The 16,761-nt window shown below is 48.4% G+C and overlaps 1 protein-coding gene across 3 annotated transcripts in view; it reads left to right on the top strand.

Annotated features, from left to right (window-relative positions):
• Nucleotides 1-16,761, top strand: part of LOC144947700 (corrinoid adenosyltransferase MMAB-like) — a 36,992-nt gene that overhangs the window by 4,354 nt on the left and 15,877 nt on the right. For 2 of the 3 annotated variants that reach the window (XM_078877002.1, XM_078877003.1), the window contains 5 exons: nt 1,798-1,855; nt 2,694-2,766; nt 3,835-3,932; nt 4,732-4,796; nt 6,280-6,339. In XM_078877002.1, coding sequence (XP_078733128.1) covers nt 1,798-1,855; nt 2,694-2,766; nt 3,835-3,932; nt 4,732-4,796; nt 6,280-6,339 — 354 coding nt within the window. Of the gene's footprint in view, nt 1-1,797; nt 1,856-2,693; nt 2,767-3,834; nt 3,933-4,731; nt 4,797-6,279; nt 6,340-9,254; nt 9,496-16,761 lie in introns of those variants that run through there. The other variant, XM_078877004.1, reaches the window with a different exon arrangement.

Genomic DNA, 16,761 nt, shown 5'->3' with positions numbered 1-16,761 from the left:
CTCGCGTTTCACTGAGCTTTCATGCACTCAGTGGCAGGGGCCAGTCTTTGAATAGTACAAACATTGTTCAAAAGTGGACCCCACATAGTGGCTTTTGAAAGCTTATTTCGCCGCACACCTGAATATGCTCTTGAGTGCACAAGCGACATCAATGTCATGCTCTCACTGGTGCGCCGTACAACTGATATCACAGCGCTTACTTGTTCTTACAAGTTTGCGCTGAAAGTGCGTGCCTATGTAACTCTCTCATTGTACACACAAGCAAATGTGAGAGGTTTGTAGATTGATATCAAAGTACCCTTGTTTCACGGAGCCATTACGCATTCACACAGGCAACTTTTTAAAGAGAAGTTAAACAGTATTTTATTTTCACGGATAATTCCTATAACAAAAATAAGTCTATAACAGAGGTTTTTGGGTTCCATTGCGTAAATATAAATGTAAACACAACACGCCATGTTTCGTTTACGTGACAAACTTTTCTAATTGGATGTGTCGGGTGGTGGCGGGTTTAACGACACAAATATTTACGCGAACTAACCCAAAAAACTTTTACGGATAATATTGATCCCGGAAAGCCTACCACGTGTTAAACTATAAGTCTCTCTCACTACTCAAACGAGCGTTGGGTGACCACTCACTTACTTCTGTCGCCCAAAGCCCGTGGTGTAAGTTGAACCTTCCCGAGGTGGCCGGGTGGCTCTGGAGTCAGAGCGCTGAGCTGACACCGCTCACAACCTGGGTTCGATTCCGGGATCGTGATTACAATTGGGTCCTTAAGTTTAGTGAGTTGATGTCCTCAGCCCATCACTAGCGTCATCTGGTCCAACACCAATGGAGACTAGGCTCTAAGAAAAGCTGTCTTGGGTGTGGACCAATCAACTTCAAGGACAGTGCATATCATTATCATCATCAGAGTTGTTTCTTTTTGTTTGCATTTTGACTGCTTGTGTTGTGGTTATTGCAAACATGATGCCTTGTATAAAGGTGTCAGTTTTTGTACCAGTTGAAAGGGTAAAAACCTATTACTACAACATCACACTCTTAGGTTTTTTCGGTAAAATCACATAGGTAAAAATAAATAATAATAAATACAAATAATATAAATAAAATAATAAATCACGACGTTTCGGAGGCAAACAAAATGTCGTGCTTTATTATTTTATTTCTATTATTATTTCTATTATTTTTTATTTTTACCTACGTGACTTTACCGAAAAAACCTAAGAGTATGAATCCTTGCAGTAACGAAAGCTTCAAATCTAGAAAAAAACATCACGTTCAATTTGGTTCTGCACCTTGGCTAGATTATAACTCTTAAGAATGAATATATCAGTTTGATGGCCGTAAACATTACTCTCACAATGAACATTACTCCCAAACTGCACAGCAGGTGGGGAAGCACTGCCAGGCCAACTTGAAGTGGTCTCAAGAGGGAGCTCTGTGATATTCTCTTCCGTGGGCCGCTCTAACACGGCAGAGGGCTGCACTGCTGCGGTGAAAGAGATCCGGATGGGATATTCCTCTCGTGATATGAAGCCGAGAGCACAATCGGGATATACAATTTGGGGGAAAAAAATACACGCAGTGCTCATGACGAGCGTGAGGCTTTGTGCACAATAACCGCCGTTGAACTTGCGTAAGAGCACGACTCGTTTTGACCACCATTGCAGGAATGACGAGGTTAGTTGGGCCTCTCCCTACTGGTGCTCTAACAACAGTGTCACCTGACCAGAATACCCAAAGCACCGATGGGATCTGCTGCCGCTAATGCTTCGTATGAATGTGTCCTTTCAGCTTCGCCTGTGAGCTTTGTCAGGAAGGACAGCACAGCTTTTGCGAGCAGCTGTTGCAGGTGGGCATACATGTGGTTTGTGTGCATTTTGTGTGTCCGCGAATATACCCATGAATTTCAAATGATCGCCATCGGAAAAAAATCACCGCCTGGGTATTGCCGATGCGTAGACCTTCTTAGTTGTGCTGTACAGCTCTCTCCGATGTCCTTTTCGGTTGGAATTCGTGTTGTTGGGCACGATGTCCGACGTTTTCGCTCCACGTGCTGGAAGCTTTTTTAGGAACTGAATTGGAGTGAAACATCAGACGTTGTGCCGGACAAACAAGCGGCACAAGGCGGGAACACTTCGGAGAGCTACGCCATGCCTGGGAATTGATCTCAGGTCGCCAGATTCATATCGCTAACCATCCAAAGTGTGCAGCGATGGCTCAGTGGATAGCGCATTGTGAGCCCGATGACCTGAGTTTGAATCCTGGCAGTGGTTAAAGATCGTGGCGAGTGGTGGCTCAATCTGTCCCGGTTATTCCTCCCCTCCCCCTCGCTTTCCTCCCTCACTGCTTCTTCAACCCCATCACTGACTGGCATGGTAAAATATCGTCAAAATATAGTCAATATATATAGTAAAAATATAGTCACTATATATAGTAAAAAGTCAATATATCGTCAAAATATAGTCAATATATATAGTCAAACGACCCCTTTGGCTGGCATGGGTGTGTGTGACAAGGCTTTTATCCAGCATTGGAAGAACAAAACATTTTTTAATAACATTATTTTATAAACATAATCTCTCGAGAAATAAAATCTTGACGTCTATACTGCAACCAGTGTTTTGTTGTGCCCGATATCGAAATGTTAAACCGATTGTTGTGCTCTGCGTTTGTCGTGTTCGTGTTAGATCCAGTGCGTGCTGCAGGACGTTGGCTCCAACGTCGCCACGCCGCGCTCCTCGGCTCGCGACGCACACCTCCGTGCGTGAGGCGTCCACGCGGAGCCCCGAGTTGCTCGTGCAGCGATACCCACATTCACGTCGGTTCGCAGAACACGTCGTCGCTCGATTATTGACACCGCCGCTACCCGGTGATTTGCGTCGCCTCAACCCCACGGTTCACAACGCTTTCGAACGAAGACGGTGGCCGTCGCATCGTGCGGCGCTTTCGGATGCGCTTCTGCGGCCGTCTGGAACGTTCTTCCCTTCCCATAATAGTGGGCCACTGGGAGCAATGCACTTTTAAATAATCGAGATTGACAAACGAATTTCTTTAGAACTTCTTTTTGTGTTGAGTTTGTTGTCCTTCGAGGTCCCCCGCACCGCCGATTAGCGTGGCTGGCTACGTACAGTGCGAAAGAAGTTCAACGTACACGAAGTGGTCAGTATTTGGTAGACCGAGTCCTCAGCATGTGTGGAGGAATCAATGAGTGAAGTTCTCTAGTAGTAGTAGTAGTGATAGCAGAGTGACAAGGAGGTGACTGACTGCTAGTGAGCTCGTGGCTGGAGTGAGTCAGTGCTGGATCATCAGCCACCCCGGCTGCTGCTTCACTCTGAACGATATCCGTTGATGCATTCGGCTAGAATCTGGGTGCTCCACCACAGATGTGACAGCAGCAGGATTACAACTTGGGCTGAACCTGTGCTCTGTTTAAGCAGCCGTAACAACTGTTCAGAGCTAAACACGAAGGCCTTGCCACGGAATAGAAATCCAAGATTCCTCGATGCCTCCTTTTTTCCAGATGACGTAAAAACCAGTCTACCAAAAATTGCGGTGCAGCGATTGACAGACTTTTGCCATTTAATGTAACATTCGAGTGAAATTGGAAGTACTTTCCTGCTCAAATGGGTCGTGGTGATAATCTCCGTGGCCACCGTTACGAAGCCGAACACATTTTGACTTTGCAAGAAAGCAAGAAGGCACTCACACGTGAGTAACAACGGTGGCAGAAAATTATTTTCTCGCCCGAAGCGACGCGCGCGTTTTGCTTGTGCGACATGTTCGCGAGAGTGAACACAATTTGGGTGTTTCCCTCGCGGTGTGTCGCAGAGCGTACAAAGTTCGACGAATCCGTTGTGGCCGAACTGGAGGGGTGGATCGATGGCTACACGTCCCAGCTACCTCCGCTGACCAACTTCATATTACCGGCGAGAGCAGCTACACCCTGCTGCACAGACACTCGCTGGACACTGAACATCCGCTAGACACTCATCGCTCACCTGATGCTCATCACTCGGTGACACACTCACCTCGTCGCTTACCTGGCAATCGGCGGACACTCACTTGACCCTCGCCAGACACTCGCCTAACAATTCGACGTTGACCATTCATGTTCACCACTCACTTGATACGCTCACCACTTACCTGACCCTCACTCGACATCCGTCATCACTCGGCACCCGCCCTGACACATTCTCCAGACACTCACCATTCACCCACCACCAGACACTCACCATTCACCCACCACCAGACACTCACCATTCACCAGACTCAAGATTCTCACCAGATGCTCAACACTCACCAGTCACCACTCGCCTACCTCCTGAGGTATAAAAAAAATGAACCAGAAACATGAGAAGAATATCTCGCAATAGCCGAAGAGGGGAGAACTTCATGTGCGTGCATTGTCTTGAGCAGTCCGTTGTTCTTGTTGCTACTACGCAACTTACAACATACTGGGATTTTGAAAGTCCCGGAAATAACAAAAGTTTTCCCAGGACATTAGCTACCTGCTCTACAAGAGGAGGACGATCCTGGGAAAATCAGGAGCGGGTGGCAATCCGAACTGATTGGTGGGGAGGCGGGTGGGGAGGCGGGGGGGGGGGCGAGTAGTGACACATCCAGCGTTCGTCCCGCCGAGATACTCGGCGCGTGAAATGGATGCCTCCGGCGTCGCTCTGCTCGCGTCACGAAGGGAAACGTCGTTCGGTCTTTTCTGTGTTGCAGTCCGGAGGTCGCTGCGCCGCGGCTCTACACGTGGCGCGGAGTACGTGTCGCCGGGCGGAGCGCCGGTAGGGACACGCAGACACCGGTGTGTTGGAGAGCCAAGCCATAACATTTACAATCTGAGTACGACGTTTCACAAATAATTACAACTAGCTTCATCAGGCGACAGCCAGATTTGTGGAGAAATGCTCCTGTTTCGTTCCTTAAATAGAGGGGTAGATGTGACGACGTCACTTGTGAGCCCATTTACAGCAAGTCATATATATTTTGACTTAAAGCTTTCATGACTGCAGGAATTAATATTCTTTGGGTCTTTCGGTAAAGTCACGTAGATAGGTTCAAAGAAAATAACATAAAACCACGACGTTTCAATCGTCATCCGTAAGACGACCGCTTGTGTTGCGATCGAAACGTCGTAGTTTTTTGTTATTTTCTTTGAACCTATCTACGTGACTTTACCGAAAGACCCAAAGAATACAGCAAGTCATATGTCACGTTGATTTTTAAGTTCACACAACGTGTTTTTGTCTTTCAACGTGTTATTTTCTATGCTCCCACACGTTTATGCTTTGCCGCTTTCACCAAAGACCCCCCTTGTAGCCTTAGTCGATAGGGGCAAGTGTTGTTAACGAGTAGCGCCTAAGAAGGCCGGCACGGCACACAAGGGGGTGGAAGGCCTACACCACGCCCGGCCGCCTTTGTCTCCCGAGTGGCGATGTTTATGCACCACACCAGGTATTGATTTGAGGCCGGGTTGACCTAAGGAAGGCCCAAGACCGGTTCAGATAATATAATCGTCACCGTGAGCGGGACTCAAACCCGGGTCGCCGGGTTCGTAGCCCAGCGCGCTAATCGCTACGCCACCGCAACCTTCACCTAACCCGCACTGACCAGGATTGGTGAAGTATGGTCAAATAAACCCCGTAACCTGCGTGGTGTGCGGAGACCCGCAGCTTGCACAAAAATATCTGTGCATGTTAATACTTTATTAGTCGCAGATTTTACCTCCGCATATATTTTGCAATATTACGTAAAAAGCCTTATGCTAATCGCAACCTGGTTAATCTTCCTGCAGCAGTACTGACTTAACAACTGTATGTTTTCATACATTCGTTTATTGTTGCACAGTTCTGATTGTATAATCTTAGTGATGTAATGGTGTTTTCATATTCTGCTTGTGTAACCGGGGACAGGTTATGTAATCGTATTAATTTAATATTTGTGTGTGTACGTGTGTGGAATCGTGGTGCGGTGGTTAACGCACTATGCTACGAACTCGGCATCCCGAGTTCGATTCCCACTCACCGGCAATCATCGGTGATGAATATCTGAACCAGTCCTGGGCCTCCGCTAGGTCGACTCAGCCTGAAAACGAGTACCTGGCGCGCCGTGTAAAAACATCAGCACTGGGAAGACAAAGGCGTGGGTGCTGGCCACCCACCCCATCGTGTACCGTGTTAACCCACATAGGTGCTCGCTCACGACACTTGCCCCGACATTGTTAAATTCCGTACGGGGGATCTTTGTCTTTGTGCGTATACGCTGCAGGGTTGTCGTGCTGGTGCGTGCAGGCGAGGCCGACGCCAGTGTTGGGAAATATCTGAACAGGTGAAGCGCGCACATTCGGTCGCCACGTGGCACATGGGGTTGGAATCGTTGGCGGCTCGGGGCGTGTGACGGCCGAGAATAATTGACACTTCTAAAGCGCCTTTCACCTGGAGACCACAAGGGGACGTACAAAACACACGCAACGACTACGACACCCGCTATTCGCCACGAAGCAGCGGTGCCAGGCCAGGTGCACTTTGAAGCAATTTTAGGCCACGTGAAGTGTCGAAGGCTCGCTGGCAGGTCACGGGCAGACCCAGGTGCCATGGGTTGACCGATATGACTGGCAGATGCACCAGCTGTGCCCCCTACAATGCCAAGTTTCTGCATTTTAGCCGCCCGGCGCCCCGCTCGTTGTGGTGATCATCGTTCCTCTGCCCTCCAAGGAGGGCGACTGCCTCCAGCTGACCAGCGGTGTCAATTTTGACACCGCTGGTACCAGTCTTTGGAAAGTCCATTCAGCTCCACATCCTCCCACACCGCATCAGTCCATCTCTTCTCCAGCCCGTGTCGTGCCCGTTTGACACCCTCTATCTGGCCAAACACACATGCAGGCTCACGCCAATAAACTCCCACCCCCAAAACACAGGATTCAAGAAATGTGAAACGCCCGTAAAGATAAGTGAGTCTTAAGGTGCGATTTGAATAAAATGAGGGCGATAGCAGAGCGGAACGTCCAGGAAGGTGGGTACAAGGCCAGGAGTCTTTTACCTCCATAATACAGGATCTTTTGGGTTAGATCGCTTAAATATAAAAGTGTCATTAAACTCGCCACCACCCGACAAACAGTAAGGTTTGTCACGTAAACAGAACGTGCCAATTCGTTACTAGTACAGCAACACGCCGGTGTGTTGGAGAGCAAATCCACAAAATATACAATCTGAGTAAGATGTTTAAAAGAAAGCGAGCATGAACAACGGGAATGAAGAACACCACGAGACAACAGTGGAGCACAATTCCTTCCTACCTATGCTAGACAGCACACCAACACTCTGCTTTCACACACTGCACTGCCCTGCTACGAGCTCACACAGAAGGGTGGGACAGTGACACAATCTCCTCGGAGCGTCAACTCTCTTGTGGCGCTCCGTCTCTGCAGCCCGCACGTAGCTGCCTACGACAGCCGTAATCCACTGGTCAACACACTTTTTCTGGCATAAGGTATTCCAACGGTGGTAGGGTAATTTTGGGGTGCTGATTCCAAAGCTGGCATCAGTTTTTGTCTATCGCGTCAGGTTTTTGAGATATCAAATATTGCATTTTCAATAAAAACTGCAGAAGAAAAATATTAAATAAATGTGGATATCTACATAAAATGATATTATAAACACACCATCCTAAAAATACAGCACCATATTTTAACACTAAAGCAGTCACTGACTCGCAACAACTTGCAATCATAAGTGACGGAGTTAATTTCGGGTAAAATCAATTAAAATGGGGTATGCCGATAGCATAAAAATGAGATGTGATAGAGCAAATCTGAGATCATATTTGGAATCAGCACCCTGAAATTAGTCTAAAACAGCTGCAAAAGTCCAGGCCAGAATTTATTTTTTTGTTTTGTTGACCAGTGTTATTGGCAATGGTGGAATGGTTCTCTGCGCATCGCGAAAAGGAGCTGGAAGTCTGAAGGCTGCTCTCTCCCCGTCAGCAGGGGGAAGCAATCTTTGAAGTCCTCTCGCGCCACCAGACAGCCCTGACTATGATGCACTCAGCAGACTCGTCAAACCTCATCCCCGCCTTCCTCCTCAGCCGCTCCTTGGCTTCTGCTCCGCACAACGCGGGCCTCTCCAATAGGCACAAACATCAAAAGGGGATTTCTTCTTTGAGCAAATACCTCGCCGTCTCTCCTCCGCACCGCTTTGTTTCTCGTCTGAAGCTGTTATCGCCTCCTTCACGGCGGGTCGCACAACATGGATTCTACCATCTCGGTGCCATCCACGAGCTGCGTTTATGGGTCAAACCATCGCCCTGTGTTCTACACTCATATCGGCACGGTATTTACAACAGCTCTGGTAATAAACCACGTGACGAGTTTGTTTCCCGATTCTGGGCACAAATTTTATTCTATGTTAGATCCCCTATCACCTCCTTCGTATGTTCCGTCTCGTTAGGTCATATCTGTTTCCAGTCCTCGGTTGAATTTTGGAGGTCGTAATGTATCGACAATTATTGTTCAAGTGTACATTCTGCTTCCCACCCATTTCCTTGGAGCTACTTACCCATCGTCCTAGACAGCTGCCAACTACACGTCTGTCTGTCTGCCTGTCCGCTTTCCAGTCAACCTGCCCGAATGCCTCTTCACGTGCGTAAGGAGGGTGCACGCTTTTGCCCGATGACTGCAATGTTCATCGCCTGTGTTCAAATCACCCGAGGTGCACGCCATCTAAGATCTCAGAAGCTAAGCAGGTGTGAGCCTGGATAAGTGCTTTGTCAACCCACGGCACCAGGGTCCGTCCCGTGACCTCCTGTGGGCGAGCCTTCGACACTTCACCTGGCCTCAAAGTGTACCTAGCCTGGCACAGGCACCGTGGTGACATCACTGCCACTTAGTGGCGACTATTGTCGTTATACGTGGGGAGCAGTGGTGTAAACGGTTAACGCGGTGTGCTACAAACCCGGCGATACGAGTTGGTTATCTGAACTGCGATGTATCAACATGGCCACTCGGGAGACAAAGGCGGTCGGGCGTGATGCTGGCCACTCGCCCACCCCCTCGTGTGCCGTGCCGGCTTTCACAGGTGCTCCTCGCTAACAGCACTTGTCAAGGCTACACGGGGAAATCTTTATCTTGTACGGGTGACCACCAATTCTCCCCGCCTTCACCAGCCCACCGGCACGGACCAGCGTGGTGAAGTATGGCTCGAGGCTGCGCATTGCGCTCAACGCTCTTCGCACGATGACCCCGGCAGGTTGAGCGATTACCTCTTCACGTTGGCGAGGTTTGCTGCCATGAAGGACGGGAGACCGGAGCAAGTCTATCGCCGGCCCAAGACCTCCTCAAAGACACCACCAAGCGCCTGACTGCGGACGGGAAGCAGCCGGGGAGGAGCGCTGTGACGAGGACCTCCGATGGTGCCGCCGGAGGCTGCCCTCCGCTCGGCAACGTCGCTCGTCACAAAGCCGTCACCTGTGCAGTGGAACTCCATTGTTTTGACTCGTGGGGGTGACGGGAGGCTGAGTTGACTCCCACCTGCGATTACAAAGACAAAGATCCCCCGTGGAGGCTTAACAGACTGTAGGGGCAAGCACTGTTAGCGAGCACCTATGAAGGGCGGCGTGGATCGCGAGGGGGTGGGTGGCCAGCACCACGCCCGGCCGACTTTGTCTCCCTAGTGGCGATGTTTACACACAACAGCAGGTACTCATTTGAGGCTGAGTCGACCTAGGGGAGGCCCTGGACCGGTTCAGATAATCGTCACTGGTGTTTGCCGTAAGCGGGAATCGAACCCGGGTAGCCAGGTTCGTAGCGCAGCGTAGCGCTAATCACTACACAACACGCACACACACACACGCTTGTACGTATGTACGTTTAACTTCTTTCGCACCGTACGTAGCCAAACCGTGCTAATCGGAGGTGCGGTGGGAAAGACGACAAACTCGACACACAAAGCAGTTTTAAAGAAGTGAGTTTTCAAGCTGGATTTAAAAGTGCATAGCTCCAGTGGCTTCCTAATGTAAAACCACTCTGACGACGATGTAATAGGAGCCACTTAATTGGGACACGGCCACAATACGGGACCCTGGGCTCGGTGCGTGTCTCCAGCTTGTAACTTACCCCCCACGTCGCCACTCCCCGTGATCTCCCCGTTTAGACTCCTGAAGCCCCCACTTCGAGAACCTCGTCCTTGTTTGTCCCTTAGGCAATCCCTGTCCTTCCCCCTCTAACGGATCCTCTCTGTTTTCCCGATCGATCTCGTTCAACCCTTATTCCTCCAATCCTTTTAAAAGTCTGCCTCCCGACCAATCACCGTAGAGCCGTTAGGCTGCATATTGGCTTGGCGTCATTTTTTGCTAATTACACCAATGTCGATTAGGAAGAGGGTTCCAGACGGCCGCTGAATTGCACGTGAAATAGTGTTTCTGCAAGTGCTGTGTTTGCTGTGACGTGGGGTGCCTTGTCGTGGACTTGACTCGGCCCAAATGGCCCAGAAGTCGTTATCCTGGAGTAACAACGACATGTCTGCGTGTATGTTGAACTTGTTACGCACCGCACGTAGCCAACCGTGCTCATCGAAGGACATCATTCGTCGAGTTACGATTCGTCCTGTTGGCCGTGTCTTGGCACGGATAAAGAGGAGTGACCGAGAAGTGATGTCAAATTATTATTTTTTTTCGGTAAAGTCACGTAGGTAAAAAATTAAATGAAAAAACAACTAAATTAAATCACGACGTTTCGGAGGCAACACAAACTTCCGTCTTCAGGTGGAACCGTCACAGCAAAATTACCTAAATACGGAAACTTGTGTTGCCTCCAAAACGTCGTGATTTAAATTAGTTGTTTTTTCATTTAATTTTTCACCTACGTGACTTTACCGAAAAAAACTGAGTATAAATCCTTGCAGTCACGAAAACTTAAAATCTAGAATTGATGTCAAATGGTTCCTTTTCGCGTTTTTATGGAACAAAAGGAGTCAAATATTGCACGAACACGGATAATGGGATCAGCGGGTAGCATCTCGTGTGTCGTATTGGATTAGCACGGTTGGCCATGTATGGTGCGAAAGAAGTTCAACATACATACATACAATAGATGCGATTCACGGGGCAATATGTATTGATGAATTTGCACGTGTGAAGGAGCAGTGGTGCAATGGTTAGCGCACTCTGATATGAACATGGTGGCGACCCGAGTTTGATTCCGGGTCACGGCTGACATCAGTGTCTAGTGACCTGTCCCCCCCCCCCCCACATCTGCCCCCCCTTCAACCCACTCTCAACTGTGCATGATGCAACCGCCATGCAGTGGACTGTGAACTTAATTTTTAAAACCTCCATTCAGAAGTTCTCCTGTTCGGTAAATCATTTTGCTCGTAGGTTGCAGTTGATTTACGGTTTATGCTGTGACGTGCACACGACAGAGATATTTGCGGGTGAGTTGAATGATGGATGATTCGTTATAAAATTAACCGTGATCATGTGTCGGTGCGATCGCACGGGTTATCGATGCTTCGTTGAGATGTTGACACATAGTTGAGCGTCCACCTCCGCTAAAAATATCCCTCTGCTGGTGAGGCTGGTTGGTTTTTTTTGCATAAGCGGAGGGGGGGGGGGAAACATTGATCCTAATTCTAAAAATGGCTCGAAAAATATAAAGTTAGATTTCTGTTGAGCATCTGGGTAACCTCATCCAGGAATGTTATCCTCGAATACGAGTTTGTAGATCCCATTTTCTTTCCGCACCGTTTGTTTGAAATTCTGTTGGGCTTCTATCCCAGAGCGATTAAACCTTTCCCCCCTTTGTGCCCGGCTTTAATGCTCAAGAGTCAAATCGTCGAGACGAAAGGGGAGCGGGGGGAGCGCCGCCAGACGTCGTGCTCGCAGAAGTAAACGCCGTGCCCTTTGCAGGAATTAAAAAGGTAGAGAGCTCGTGGGGCAGATGGTGGAACTCTTTAAACTCAGAGGTGGGGCCAAGTGCTGGAACGAAAGCGGTGGGACTTGTCCACTAAATGTTTACACAGAAATTAAATACTGCCCCATTGTGGAATGGTTTGCCTCTTTTTATTCTTCTATTCAAAAAGGGATAGAAAAATGACTTGAACTACAGACGCATGAGTTGCACAAATAATATCTATAAACTGTTCCTGAAGGTCATTGTGAACGGAATAACAAACGCGACTAAGACGCCGACCAACGGCAGTGGCAAGCACGCTCCCCATCAGCCACACGAACTGTTCATCCGATTTTGGAAGAGACTTCGTGAATTTCAATTACCATTGGTGCTTTGTCGACTATTACAATCGTGACTCAGTGAAAATTAATGCAGCCATCCAAGCGATCACAAACCAAGGTGTAACAATGAAACGCTTTTAGAATAATAAATCATTTACAAGCCGTGGAACAGTCAAAGTTGACGATGCGCAGAGCGCCACAATATATACAGGATGCTTCAAACACATTCCTGCGGAGGGAGCTGGTAGGAACGTTGGGTTGCTCGGTTAATGGCCAGGGTCAACGGCGGCGTGATGTATTCCGCAAATATGCCCGACTGTGAGGGTGGACAAGCCGGCGTGAGTAGGTTAAACGTTAAGTTTTATATAAGGGCACCACGGGGTGACCAGCCCCTCCCCACCCAGCCCCTCCCTGCACGACGGACACAATAACCCCCTGTGGGCTGGTGTAACCAGGAGGTTTCTACCAGTAGAAATGTTAACACTTCCATGGGACTATCGTTAATGGAAAAATAACGGATAATACACGAACATGATATCAAATGTAAGAGCTTCAAAAAGTCTCCACGTGTTTGCCATCATTGTCAACACCTGCCTGGAATCTTCTCCAGGTGGTCTCCAGAGCCCAGAGGAAGCATATTTCTTGTGGCCTTGTTGCAAATCCTCAGAAGTGTGAACATTGTTTTGAAGCACCGACCTGTATATTGCCAACGTTCTTCACAGCGACAGTTGAAGGTATTTCCCAACAAATGGATCAAATAAACAAACAGGATTAAATATTAGTGCGGGGGTGGGGGGGACATTAACCATCTTGGAATATTCTAATGACACAAGTCATAATGTGGAATGGCAATGAGCTGAGGGGAAATGTTAGAAATAATGTTTTTAAATGTCGGGCTCAGCATAAACATGGCGAAACAAAGGTCGTGTACAAAAAAAGTTTTCTGAACAATTGTAAGAGACTGGGAAACGCTGCGGAATATGTCCCGTAGCGCAGCGATTGAAAGTTGGTCCCAGAATCGAGATGATGAAATCGAGACGGGCGTTAGGAAAGAGAGTGGTTTGGGTGGCTTTTAGAGAAGGTGGGGGGGGGAAATCTCTGCGCTGAGGTGCAGCCTTCACGGTTTACTTACGGGAAGTGCTGAAGATTGATTGAATAAAACTCTTAAAGAGATTCCTACTCGCCTCGCGAATTGTTTTTTAGTCGCGATGGGCCCCGACACGAAACGCGCTCTCCCGTCGTGTCGCCCGCCTGCCGGAGATGCCCAGCAGAACTGCCCGGCCCCGTTTCGTCTCCGGCTGTGGTACCGATGTTCCTGCTCATTAGCTTTTACTTTACGTGTTTATATGCTTAGGTTTTTTCGGTAAAGTCACGTAGGTAAAAACATTAAAATTAATAAAAGTAAAATAAAATAAGTTTACTTGATACAGCTGTCGTGGCTGTGACGGTTCCACCTGAAAATGGAAGCTTGTGTTGCCTCCGAAACGTCGTGATTTTTATTTTATTTAACTTTTATTAATTTTAATGTTTTTTCCTACGTGACTTTACCGAAAAAACCTAAGAATATGAATCCTTGCAGTCACGAAAGCTTCAAATCTAGAATTTGCGTGTTTAGTTGATGGCCCAAGCTGGAACAGCATTATCTTAATTTAATTATATCTTTTTTAAACTGGAACATCAAGAGCCCCGTGATTCGGATTAAGTGTCGACGCTCCCGGCATGAAGAACGGTCCCGAGTCGAGTGGATTTCCGATGAGGCCAAGATCGAAACGAGTCGCGACTTCCACACTGCGAATTGACTTTCTGGGTGCCATGGCAGCCTCAATCGTGTCAGTGGGTAAACACGACGTTGTTTATTTTGTAATTATAGCAGAAACACTTTTACTTTTTAAAAATACTCGGAGACATGATATTGTATTGCAAGTGTACTATTTAAATCCAATTATATCAAATCAAGATGCAATTATATCGTGATTTTATTTGCGAAATGATGGCTTTTGATGATAAATATTAAGTCAAGGTGAGCGGTGCAGCAGTGCAGCAGTGAATCCAGCACACCGAGTCCAATTCCCGGCTGTGGATCAACCGAGGGTGGTTTGCCGATTAGCCTCCATAAGATTGAAACCAGTCCGTGCTGCCATATTATCAGCAGAGGGTCAACGTGACCTTGTGATTTTATAAATATAAAAACAATACTCTCACTTTTTTCAAGTATACTTGGAGACATCAGACTTTATTTCACTGTGCTGAAATCCAATCGTGTCGGAGTTTATTTGCAACTGAATGGCTTTTGAAGCAAAATATTCAATCGTGGTTCGGGCGGTGGATCAGTGAATGCAGCAGACCCGAGTTCAATTCTCGGCCATGGCTAACCAGCTCAAGCCCCCCCCCCCCCATTCACTTCACCCACCCTCACCAGAGTGGTGAAGTATGGGTAAACAAGCCCCGTGACTGGCAGGGCATGCAGAGGCTTTCATCAAACAGCAGTGGATTGGCAATGGTTTGTCAATGCCTATTCTTGTTGCCGTTGCAAAATCCAGCCGTTTGTGTACATAGTACATTTATTTTTAGTGTGGGGCAGATTGGAGGCAATGTCTTAAGACAGCTGCAAACCCGTGAACATAACAGGAAGTATGATAATTATTTTTTTTACCCTTTTATCTGGCAACAAAACTGACACCTTTTTTACAAGGAGTCATGTTTGCATAAACCACAATACCTGCAGTCATAATGCAAACAAAAAACATAAATCTGATAATGTGTGCACTGTCCTTAAAGTTGATTGGTCCACACCCGAGACAGCTTTCCTTAGAGCCTAGTCTCACATGGGTTGGACCAGATAACGCCAAAAGGCGCAGGTGTCAGTTTTGTTGCCAGATAAAAGGGTAAAAAACCAATTATCATATTTTTTACTGGCAAATGAGGTTCCAATTGGATAAACAGGATGTATGTTTGTTGAACTTCTTTCGCACCGTACGTAGCGCTATTCCGAATGAATTCACGGGAATGCATCACTGTTCGCTGGGCTCTCGTCGAGTCCAGAGACTTTTGTCTGCGCAGCACAGCGAGACTTTTGCATTCTCTTTACGTTCATTGCAATGAATGATGTGAGCTTGTTCACAATGGTAAGAGAGAATGCTGCATTTTGATTGGCTGTCTGGCTGAATGCAGACACAAAGCCGTGGCGCTATCCACACCTCGTTGCTCTGGAACCGAGACCCAGCCAATCATTCAAGAAACGTTCGCGACATCTGAGCACAACGGGAGCCTGAAAAGGTATCCCGACAGATTTATTGTAAAGACGTGACAACAAACGAAGAGAGGTTCGAGGAGGAAGCAAACGAGGCCGTGCTGATGTCCATAATTATCGGAGAAAGCACGCCGCCTTAAAAACACACACAAACCCAGGAGACGCCATGAGCGCATGTCACCGGGAACGGAGATCGAAAGAAACCCTTTGTGGACACCACCAGCGCTGGCTGGGGCTGTGGCTCAGGCGGGTGGGTGGGTGGGGATGACACGGACAGTGCTCTCCACGAGGCACCAGTGCAGGTCCCCACGGCACCGCTCGTGCCGAGTAGCCCACAGACTCCCCACGGTCAACGCCGGCGGGAGAGCAGCCTGACTCACTCCCCCCCCTAACACCGGGACGAGGCTGGTGGTACCCCAGGGAGGTTATCACTACCATCACCATCACCACCATCACCACCATCATCACCACCACCATCACCACCATCACCACCATCACCACCACTATCACCACCATCATCACCACCATCACCACCATCACCATCATTACCATCACCACCATCACCATCATTACCATCACCACCATCACCACCATCACCACCATCACCACCATCACCACCAACACCATCACCACCATCACCATCACCACCATCACCATCATCACCAACACCATCACCATCATTACCACCATCACCACCACCATTACCAACACCATCACCACCATCACCACCACCATCACCATCATTACCAACATCACCATCACCACCACCATCACCACCACCATCACCATCATTACCAACATCACCATCACCACCACCAACACCATCACCATCACCACCACCATCACCACCACCATCACCACCATCATCACCACCACCACCACCATCACCATCACCACCACCATCACCACCAACACCATCACCACCATCACCACCACCATCACCACCACCATCACCACCACCATCACCACCACCATCACCACCATCACCAACACCATCACCACCATCACCACCACCATCTCCACCACCATCTCCACCACCATCACCACCATCACCACCACCATCACCACCACCATCACCACCACCATCTCCACCACCATCACCACCACCATCATCACCATCACCATCATTACCACCATCACCACCACCAACACCATCACCACCACCATCACCACCACCATCTCCACCACCATCTCCACCACCATCACCACCACCATCACCACCATCACCACCACCATCACCACCACCATCTCCACCACCATCACCACCACCATCATCA

This window comes from Lampetra fluviatilis, chromosome 46 (assembly GCF_964198595.1).
Source record: "Lampetra fluviatilis chromosome 46, kcLamFluv1.1, whole genome shotgun sequence".
Classification (NCBI taxonomy): Eukaryota; Metazoa; Chordata; class Hyperoartia; order Petromyzontiformes; family Petromyzontidae; genus Lampetra; species Lampetra fluviatilis.
The sequence above is the reverse complement of the archived record's forward strand: the minus strand, read 5'-3'. Positions and strand labels throughout refer to the sequence as shown.